We start from the raw sequence: 11,124 nt of genomic DNA, 5'->3' as shown, positions 1-11,124 counted from the left end.
TTTATATTTTGGTACAACCCATTTTGATCATAAGTGGGACAGACCAGTGAAATTCTCCTGTCTGTTAGCGTAAAGAAGCTTAACTACACATTTAATCCCAGAGACATTTTAATATAAGAACACGAAACTCAGTTTGAGCAGTACATCTCAGTTTGTCTGCATGTGAAATAACTGTTGCTCTGGACCTAAACTGCAAGAAATAAATGTTCTGTTAGCTTATTGCACAAACTGTCATATAGTTAGAAAACAGAACATTTGTAATAATTGACAGAATGACGTTTTTTAAACATGATTTTTACAGTAAACCTACCGTAAAAACCAAACATTTCTATAGCATCGGGCGAAAAAAAACAGGCACTCTGTTATTTCATTGTATATCTATTACTTGTTTACTCTGACTTGTCATGGGGGAGCGCTTTATCAGTAGAAAAAGCCATAAAACTTATGAAACTATAAGCTTGTAAACATTTTTTATGTTTTTGTTCTTTACATTTTCGAAAGCCGTGTAATGCATCAGATTGGAGTCTCTGACAGGCCCATTCTGGCCCCCGGTCGCTATGATAGACACCCGCTTTAGGGGAACTAACAAACTGCGAGGTTATAGTTTTGTGAATCGGCTCTAGGGGGCACTGCGCCAACACCACGATGGAAAGAGAGAGCAAGAGGGCAAAAGAGAGAGGGAGAGGGGGAGTAGAAAGGGTAGAGAAAGCGCTGATGCGAAAGGCTGATAGATTCCATTTCTATTTTACCTTTAATCCAACTGTGAAATTCATAACTAAAAGGCAGATTTTGTTCTTCTTCTCAGGTAGTTCTCTGAAAGGCCGTGTACTGCTGCATCAACTCTGAGTTTCATCATGGCGCCATTTAGCAAAAAAAACATGGCCAGGGGGCAGGAAAAAAATGTTGCTTGGTGTTTTATATTGATCTAGTCTGGATTTTATGGGGTGGGGAAGAAAAAATAGAAACAGCGAAAAGGTTAAAAGCACGTTAAATGAAGTTACACTATCAAGCCTTAACTTTTCACCTAATGAGCCATGTGACAGCAGCTACATCAACTCCTGCTACATCAAAGGTAATTCTCCTAATTAACCCCAGACACATGCAGGGGGAATGCAAAGTTGCGTTTACAGGTTGCTGCAGCGATCAGGCAGAGCTCATCAAAAACACTAATGAATCTGTTAAGACTTAATGACAGCCATGCAGTCAAAAATAAGCAGAGACGCACACCTTTTTTTGTTTTGTTTTTCACTTTAAACATTTTATTACAGACAAAAGAAAACAAAAAGAAGTAATTGTGACACAAAAAAGAAAAGAAAAAAGAATCTAATGCTGGTACATTAGCACCAACAGCAGTTTTTGAAAAAATATTATTCTAATAATCATGTAGTTTGATCAATAATAGTAATAATAATAATAATAATAATAATGATAATAATAATGCACCCTGATGAAAATAAGCCAAAATTTTACTTCATTTCATTTATAAATAGATGTGGAACCTGCAACCAAATTAAATAGAATGACCATATGATATTTAACAAAAACATAATGGGTTCTCTCATCACTGGCTTTAAAACTTTAAAAGAAGTATGTTTGGCAGGTTTATACACAAAATTAAAATATCTGTCCTGACGAGCAATCCTCTGAAACAAAATCCTGCTACAGTGAAAAAAAAGAAAATCTTAAAGAATTATTTTTCTTTACAGAAAAAAAAGATAAAGATGAGTTCAACACAATTCTAAAACACCTAATAAAACTAGTCAAAAACTTTAAAACCCACTGTTATGTTTTTTTTTTCTTTTTTAACCTTTAGTAACATTTCACATTTAGCAACTTTTTTTTTTTTTTTGTTATTCACCTGTACAAGTGGTGCTGGGACTAAGGGGTGGCTGGGCGGGGTCACAGGTGTAGGGGAGGAGGGTGTGGTCTTTACTGACCTAGTAAGTAGGAGGAGCTAAAAGGAGAGGTTTCAATCTTTGACCTCTACAGTTCTGCAGCGTCCTGAGGCCATGTGAAGAGAGTGCGACACTCTCTACCGGAGCTCTGCCAGCTGTGGAGGAAATTGAGCATTTTGCAGTCTTTGCATTTCCCTCTTTATTTTGGAGAGATTTGAGACTGGTGAACACAGTTTCAACACGAGTTTTAGTGTGTGTATTCCCTCACTGAATCCGCCTGCACAGAAAAAAAAAACTATTGGAAAAAAAGAAAAAGGCAAGGGACTGCAGCTAAATACACACATAAGAGGAATCCATTTTGGTGATATTTACAATCACGCTGTGATAAATAAAGGAAAGGATGAAGTCCTCTACTGAGGGCAAGGATGATTTACAAATGCGTTTGTGACTATACCTTCATTTTAAATGTCGCTTTGCTTTCACTCACTTCGGGTGTTTCAGTCTGTCCCGAAGAACATCCACCCCGATGGGGTGACTATATTCTATTTTCCTGCATTAGCTTTTCTACCCAAGACCCTACACTTGGAGTATGCTTTGAGCATTTTAACTCCCCAAAACAAGGGCAGTCCATGGCAAACAGCGTAATGGAGCAAAGAGGAGTGGAATCATCTTTAAAGAAAAAAATCTAGACAAAATGAGAAGATGTTTTTTTTCTTTCTTTTTCTTTTCTTTTTTTTTTTTGGTCTTCATTTCCAGTATGTTGGCATGAGCTTAAAACTCACTGCCCCCTCAAAAAATGGAAAGTTCACTGATAAGGAAAAAAAAAAAAGCAAGAGAAGTGCCTCGGGCTTCTGGCCGATCTAAGTGCTTGGCAAATAGGTGAAGTTACTGTAGCAGTCTTTGGGATTTTCGAAATCCATCAGGAAAAAAAAGAGAGAGAGAGAAAAAGAGAAAAAAAAATGGTGTAGAAGCAGATACATCGATGATGTTGTTGTTATGTTAGAAAGCTCCCTGGAGTCTGACATTTGGAGGTCTTTCAACTTCAAGTGAGGTAGAGAGGCTTGTCTCGAGCTCCCATGCCGCTGCTGCTGAGGAAAGAAAGAAAAACAGCGTTAATGTATGGCTGGATATACGTGTGAATACGGGGGTGTTATCCTATATTTCACTGGGAAAATGCTGCAGGATTGTTAAACATTTGTCACGGAGGGACTGGCATTAGAGAGCGGCTTCAGAACAAACATAAAAGCTGACGATGAAGCGCGCACATCAATAAGCGTGAAGCCAAAATTTGAAGATCACTTGTTACTTGAAATGTCAAACACAAAGTCTGTTCTCCAGTTATCTCTACTGACATACTGGAGACAACTTAGCTCCCTCCAAAACTACAAACTACAATGACTTGACACTGAGAGTAAAGGTTTAAGCAAACACCCAATATTACTTCAAAGACTGTCAAACATGATTTGACCTAGGCGTGATCCCGTTTGACATCCAGATGAATCAGCTCTAAATACAGGAGACGCCGACTTCCAGCTCAGCTGCCTCTCAAAGTAGCGATGCAGCGTTTCAGGTGTGAGACAAAACATTCTTCTCGTGCCTGCTCGGATATCTTGATTCAATAAGGCAACGTGTGCCGAGCGAAACACGGGGAAACTTAATTGGATGTCACACTTTTTTCCAAGCTTGGTAATAGCATTGTTCTACTGCTGCATTACTCATTTCAATTTCAAGGAGATGCTTTGCTTTAGCAGGGAAATTGCAGTTTATGATTAATACTGTCTGAGTCTCTGAGTGTGAAAGTGAAGTGGTTTAGAGTAACTCATTTGGAAAATGAGTAACTGTCAGACAGCTGCTTAGTATTCTCAACAATCAAATGTCTTGGATTGCACTCACAGAGGGACGGAGCTTTTTGTGTGTGTGTGTGTCTGACTCTGTAATTCCCGTAAGGAAAGAACTAATATACTAACAGCATAATATTGTAAGCGGTGCAAAGAGCTCACCTGCAATGGTTGGGTCCGCAGTCCCTGTTGCAGTACTCGCTATCCCAGTCGGGGTTCTGGCCGTGCACTGGATTGGGGGCCCCGGGAGACTGTGAGCCCCCAACACTGTTCTGGTAATCAGCTTGAATATGGGAGAAACCCTGCAGATAGCAGGAGAGGTGAGATGAGCACAGGATGTTACACGACTTCAGCTTTATGATGGCCAGCCATCAGAGTTTGCTGAGCCATGATACTGTATAAGGCTAAATGTTGCCACTGGTCTATATGAGTTGTTACGCATTCACATTTGGCCCCATTGCATTGACGAAATCACCCTTCTTAGTTTGGCAAGACACCCTGCTGCTGGAATGGAAACATTATGGACTCAGAGGGAAAGGAGAAAACAGTTTGATTGAGACTAAATGGGTCTTTTATGCATTAAAAGAGGAATTGAGAACTCTTTATTAGAGAGCGAGGCTTTACTGGAAGTTTTTCCTCTTTAGAAAACAGCAGTAACCGATGAGTAACTGTTGTTGATTTTATATTAAATCACAACAGGAGAAGCATTAGACGCTGAATATCTATGGAAGCTAATTAGGAAGTAAATAAAGGTGATGATATTTGTATATCTGTATGTGAAGTGAGTCTAGAGGAGACACAAATCCCTTTGGGGTTATATAAGGAATGGGCATCTGGTGGAAAATATCTGCCAAATGAAACATGCAGAGCTACTCGAGTGGCGACCCGGTGTAAACGATCGAGTAGCTGAAAGTAGCTCATGATGTCTGCTAGCATGTGTGTTGTTGATCATCTGTAGAAGAAGCATGCATGGTGGATTTTAATAACAGCTAGACCAACCTGTTGGCTGAGAGGAGGGGAATGCAGAGGTGCCTGGAGCCCCATTTGGTGTGAGATGATTGGTTGCGACTGCTGCATTCGGATTGGCTGGTTGAGCAGGGAGCTCTGATGCAGGGAGAGCTGAGCGTGCGGATGCAGAGGTGGGCTGATTTGGAAGGGTGCTGGGGGAGAGGCACTCATGCTGGGTGGGAGCATCTGGGACTGGCCGAGGGTCTGCGCCAGTGTGTGGCGGGGTGGCCCGCCGTAGCTCTGGAGGTCTGACAGGGGAAAGGAGCCCGGCGGGCCCAGGTACGGTGAGGAGGGCTGAGGGGGCACGCTGTACAGAGGCTGCTTGGGGGGCATCATGTGGGAGGACTGGCTGGTCTGCTGGGCACTTTTTGGTTCAGGGTCATTGTATGTCTGTGGATGAAAATACATCATATTAAGACAAGAAAGGCCCCATTAAGGACACTGCACTCATCAGCCAATATTCATCTGATAATAACACGTCTCCCTCATTCCTTTTAAAGAGAAACTTTTTTTTTCCGTCATGCTCTGTATTGTTGAATAGGTTTTATTTTTTTTAAACTGCACGCATTGTTATGCTACAGGAAAGTGCCAGCAAGCAAACCAGGTCGTATCTGTTTCCTATCACAGTCACAGGGATATCCTGCTATTTTCCATCATACATTTTTGTTGGACTTACAGAGAATAATTTTTTAAGCAATAGTTTGAGATCTTTGCTTCTTTGCTTTCTTTCTAAAATTTCGATGAGAAAAATCAACAGATCCATGCAGCTGTTTCCCCTGATCTAGTATTTATGCAAAGCTGAGCAAGCTTTCTTATTAAGCATGTAGGTATGTAATAAAGGCTTTTTCATCTAATTAGAACCTAAACAGGCTATCTCCTAAAGCGTTACATTTACTGCTGAATTATTTGTGGAAAGCTTGCACCCTTGCACAAATTACTTTCTTTATTGACTGAGGCTTTGTTTACTAAATCTCTACGAGACTCCAGGCTGTGCGTAAAATATAATCTATATCAATATTCATAATGCGCAAAATATGAGAATAAACCCCTGCTGGATTTTTCTTTTAAGCATGTGACAGTTGTCACCTCTACACCCATGTAGAGGAGCTGACAGATGGGCAAAGATTGTACAGATTTAAAACAAAAAAAAAAATCTTAAACTTCACCAAAAAACCCCTCCGAATTTGACCTTTCTCAGGCTGGACAGTACCACACTGAGCAGGCGCAACACCCGTAAAACACCCCACCTCTATCTTCACCCCACCCTCTCCAGGCTCCTGTGATGAGCTGTCAGATTGCTCATCTCCAGCCATCAGTGTTGATTAGAAGGTAATGGAGCCCATTTGTATGAATAGAGCAAGGGGCCGAGGTAATGATCAATACACACCTTGACAGATAGATGGGAAAAGGAGTGGGACACACACACCCACGCACACACACATACATATATGCAGGACCCCAGGCAGAGAAATGAGACTGTTTGCCTGCAGAACAAATGGAATGACAAAAGGAATCTTCACCACACTACATTGTGTGTTGTTAATACAAGACGGCACTAAACAATGCAATTCGCAGCCCTCCTCCTTGCCTTTCGTTATTCCCTGTGCTGCGTTGCTGGTTTATACAAACCGGCATCATTCATGGGGCAAAAAGGATGTCATAGATCTGAATTAGCGGGAAAGTGTCAGAGGTGGGAATAGCAGCAAAGCCCACAAATGCCTCTGTTGATTTGGATGTGCTTCCAGCTCTAGATGACGAGAAGAGGAACTAATGCAGGACACAGGTAAATTAATGATTGCTTATTTCCAAAGATACATACAGTACAGAGTATCTGATAGCCCACATAGCGCATAAGAGAGTTATTATATTGTCTTCTCTAAGCCGCATACACATTATGGCCATTATGGATGTGTGCTTTGACTGGCCGACCCCTCCCCCAACCCTTCACCCTATATCACCATACTAACTACAAACCCCTACCTCCACTGTGCACCCTATGGAAATCAAGTATTGTTCCAAATAGGGCCCGTACTTTTACCATCACATGCCCCCCCCCCAACCACACTCTTTTTCACCACCACCAGCTCATGCGAAAGAAGGTCCTCCCAGCCCATTAGCAAGTATTTTACATCCAATCCATCATCAGTCTTAGCCAGGGCCTGTGTGTCATAAGCGTTACCTTGGAAACCAGACTGGCTCGGTACGCGGCCAAGGCTTTCAGGTACTCTTTCTTAGCCGCCTCGGTTTTCCTCTTGTACCCCTGTGAAGAAATAAAATCAAAACAAGAGGCTTCAGGTGAGAGCAGAGTTTGACTCGCTCATAAACGTGCAGACACACACAGACACACACATCTGTCAATAAACACATACACACACGGCTTTTTTTTTAAGGCTACTCTAACACTCTCTTAAACACATCCTGCGCACATGAACATGCACCCACACACAAACATACACACACATACACATAAAAAGATGCTTAATGTTTCCCTTTCCATCAGAGCCAATGGTACAGAACACCTCTATTTCCTCATCACAGCGCTAATACTCCCTCATCTCAATGTGTCTCTCTCTATTGTAGCGACACATCATTTCCATTCCAATCCACCTAGAGAAATGAACTGGAACTTCTCTCTCTCTGTCCCTTTAGCTCCACAATAACACTATCAGTACATTAGTGATAAACCAGAATGGTTGTTGTCATTTGGCACATTACGATGTGAGTTTTGTTTGAAACTGCCTTTCATATTGTTAGAGGGATGTACAAGCCTCTGATGTCATGTGTTTTCCAACAGACTGAAGTGTGTTTGCATGAAGAATGTGAGTTTGTGAGCGCACATGGACTTCTGCGTGTGTGCTGTTGTACAGGTATTTTCTGCCAACATATATGTGTATATGTATATATATATATATATATATATATATATATATATGTAATGATGAGTGTCTGTGTAGGATGCAACACCATGATGGAAAATGGTGCTATTAACTATAAGGGCTATGAGGCAAAATGAGGCAAAATTATGTCTATTATGCAAAACAAAAAGAAAAGATAGAGAAAAATCCTTCTGAGTAGGAAAAAAATGTGTTTATATACTGTACTGTTGTTGCAGTACTGGAGCCGGTATGAACACATTTACTGATATCAAAATGATACTTTTCTAAATGTTTTGCACAAACATGTCTATTCATTTAGCAAAGGACCTGAAACTTTAATAATCTTAAAAGTTTTCTGAAAACAAGCCACAATGCAGGAATTTGAAATATTTTTATGTGATTGATGTACACTGGTAAAGCACTAAGCTAGCCTAGAAGCTACACAGGAGCTTTGCAGAGCCCTGTCTGAACTCTTTTACATCCTTTCCTAAAATTACACTTTGTTCATCCCATGAAACAGACGATTTAATTAACAGCTAACAACTGCGATTTCTCTTGCAGGTGAAAACCCACGAAAACTAAAGTGATGGCCGTCTATATCTGTCATCAGTATTACTTCCCACCTATTACTGCTGAACTGAAACTAGAGATCATGTCGAATAGAGAAAAAAAAACAATAGATTGCTCCTCCTGGATAGCCAAGATGCCCTTCAGCTCAATCCAAGGATGAGTCGATAGTGGAGGGAGCTCACTAATTCTGTATTCTAGGCAGGATCAAAATAGAAGGCGAGAGATATAAATAAAGAGAGTGGAAATGAGAACTTCACACATTCCAGCTTGTCAGAGGGCCAATGAAGATACATATTGTGGAGGCAGGTGGGACAGAGGAAACGGGACACTACCTTGGCCTAGCGCTTTGTGGGAGGTTTTTTTTTGGCAAAGATGAGTTTCACTTTTTCTGTTTTATTTCTGGAAAAGCCGTTTTCACTTTCTATGGACACTACACTGCTAAGATAGATGGCTTTGATAGTAATCACATTCACATGTGATTGCTTGCTTTTGCAGGGGTGCGCGAGCGCGTGAGTATGTGTGTATTTACCTCCTGCATAACATTATCAGTCCTAGACTCTTTAAATCTCCCCAGGCATGTTTATATTTTTCCCATACTGACCATTTCCTGCCTATAAAATGTCCTACTTTGTTAGTCTCAGACTGTTTTATGGCTGTTGTTGCAGAGAACACTCCCCCTCCCTCTGTTTCCTTCCCTTTGGTAGAATTAAATTTAGAAAGAAAATTATTTTAATGAGAGTCAGGGGAGTGGGGATAAACGGATGGATTATCTTTGGAAAGAGAAGAACTAGCTCATTAAGGTGAGCTGTATCTCACAGCAATGTTCTGGTAATTACACGGCAGATAATGCCAACGAAAGGCTGCCTGCCTCTGCTGCAGCACATGCGCCATCTACTGGAGCGACCGCAATCAAAATGTGTACGCGTGTTTGCGTCATTGCACACTGTGCGTGCTCCCATCTGGAAAGCTCATTTTGGTGCCTAGACTTTTGCACAGCATGTTGTTTTAAACCTTCCGCACCTACACGAAATAGTTTTTACCTGCTTCTGTTCTTCGCCTAGGCTGTCCCACATGGAGGCCACGATCTTGGACACGTCCCCGAAGGTAGCATTTGGGTTTTGGCCCTTGATGGCTGCTTGGGTGTCTCTGAAGAAGAGCGCGTATGCGGACACGGGTTTCTGTGGCTCGTTGGGGTCCTTCTTCTTCTTCTTCTTTTGAGGTTTGGGTTTGGGCTTCATCATTTCTGCTGAGGGTCGCTTCTCACTGCTTATCTGAAGACAGAAGAAATGGATGGGGAGAAAGAGAGACAAGGAAACCGTCATAAATCACTTCATAATATCAGCTACCGCAGAAAGAAGTTTTATGTGCCCGATGCATTGGTTGGACAAGATACTCTAGTTTTTCCAGGGCATCATGTACAGTATATGTAGGTTATGCACAAACATATAATTTTGCACAATTTTAGAGAAAGTTAGACTAAATTTCAGTAGCAACCAAAACGTGCCAAAAACGGCGGTACTTTTAGTGTCCACACTGATCTACACAGATTCTTGTGGGAAGCACAGTCAGGTGCTTAGCAGCACTGTTGCCTCACAGCATGGTCCTGGATTTGGATCCACCGACCAGCTGGGGCCTTTCTGTGTGGGGGTTGCATGTCTTCTTTCCAGGTAGGCATGGGTTAGGCTAATGAACAATTCTAGATTGGCCATAGCTGTGAATATGAGCGTCTCTTTGTGTTAACCCTGCAACAGACTGGTGACTTGCTCAGGGTGTACCCTGCTTTTCACCCTATGGCAGCTGAAGTTACCCCAAATTGGATATGTGAATAAAAATTGCTGGTTAGATTCCTGTGTTATTTACTTTTCAGCATAAATAAAATACTGCCAGTGATACCTACTGATATAAATGTGAAAATCCCACGTGACTTCCTTCTTGAACTATTAAGTCGAACCTTTTGCCTGTCTGGCAACCCGGATGCCAGCCTACCTAATAGTGTGACGACAACACCACATCAGCTTTTTACCTCTGAGGGGTAAACAGCTGTAAAAAGATGGTTTTGGTCTCTATAGCTAATTAGCCACTTAGCTGAGTGGGAGGATTTACAGTTCCACTCAACCTTGTGAACGTTAAGGTGTAAAGTTCAGGGTGTGTTCACTTTGACTGACAGGTGGAGGAAGGCAGACAACTACACCTCCACTAAACTCACTGAACTTGACCTCTTGCCTTGTTTGTGGTGCCTTTAGGATTTTAGATTTAAATGCAGCTATGTGATAAATACAGTAATCTTAGTTCCAGGTTTGGGAGTTTAATTTAAGCAGGTTTGGGTTATAGGGACGTTTCCCAGTAAGTTTGCAAAATGTCACTAGTTGCTTAAATTAATGGCTGCAGAATTAATAGATATTTTATATTTTCATTTTTTCCTCCTTTTTTAAAAAAAATGCTTCTTTCAAGTGTAGCAGAAATAATGGCATGTTTTCAGGAAACCAGCAGAGAGGGAATTTTCCACACACCCAGTTTGTCAACAATAATACACTGCAATCTCTCGACATTTTCAGGAGGCAAAACTGTTCACATCTGTGTGATGTACTTGATCCAATACACATGAATACATTCTCATTTTCCATTCAGGGCTTTGACTGGGAGTCAAATCCAGGTCACCTGATGCTGGATGTGATTCTATATGGAAATTGCCTTCTTTACGGAGATGAACGGAGACGGGAGAGGGAGCCAGGAGAGAGAGGGAGAGAGAGACGGTGAAGAAAAAGTGATGGCTTGATGTTGCCATTAGTAGCAGTGAAACATCAGTTAACCTGATTTCCTGGTTGCTATAAAGGCAGAAAAAAAACAATCTAATTTCCATCCATATCATAGAAATAATGACATGGGGAATATATGATGATATACATTGGTATTAAGTCAAATGAAAGATGTTGATGT

The 11,124-nt window shown here is 41.3% G+C and overlaps 1 protein-coding gene across 3 annotated transcripts in view; it reads right to left on the bottom strand.

Moving 5' to 3' along the window:
* Window positions 1-1,292: 1,292 nt before the first annotated feature.
* LOC146363931 (TOX high mobility group box family member 2-like) overlaps window positions 1,293-11,124 on the bottom strand; it is an 81,798-nt gene continuing 71,966 nt past the window's right edge. For 2 of the 3 annotated variants that reach the window (XM_084916094.1, XM_084916096.1), the window contains 5 exons: window positions 9,228-9,458; window positions 6,921-7,001; window positions 4,733-5,131; window positions 3,896-4,035; window positions 1,293-2,983 (listed from right to left, as the gene is read on the bottom strand). In XM_084916094.1, coding sequence (XP_084772220.1) covers window positions 2,938-2,983; window positions 3,896-4,035; window positions 4,733-5,131; window positions 6,921-7,001; window positions 9,228-9,458 — 897 coding nt within the window. In that variant the 3' untranslated portion in view covers window positions 1,293-2,937. The remainder of the gene's footprint in view (window positions 2,984-3,895; window positions 4,036-4,732; window positions 5,132-6,920; window positions 7,002-9,227; window positions 9,459-11,124) is intronic. The other variant, XM_084916095.1, reaches the window with a different exon arrangement.

Source organism: Perissodus microlepis, chromosome 20 (assembly GCF_051167445.1).
Source record: "Perissodus microlepis isolate ML-2025 ecotype Zambia chromosome 20, ASM5116744v1, whole genome shotgun sequence".
NCBI lineage: Eukaryota > Metazoa > Chordata > Actinopteri > Cichliformes > Cichlidae > Perissodus > Perissodus microlepis.
This window is presented reverse-complemented; position numbering and strand designations above follow the sequence as displayed.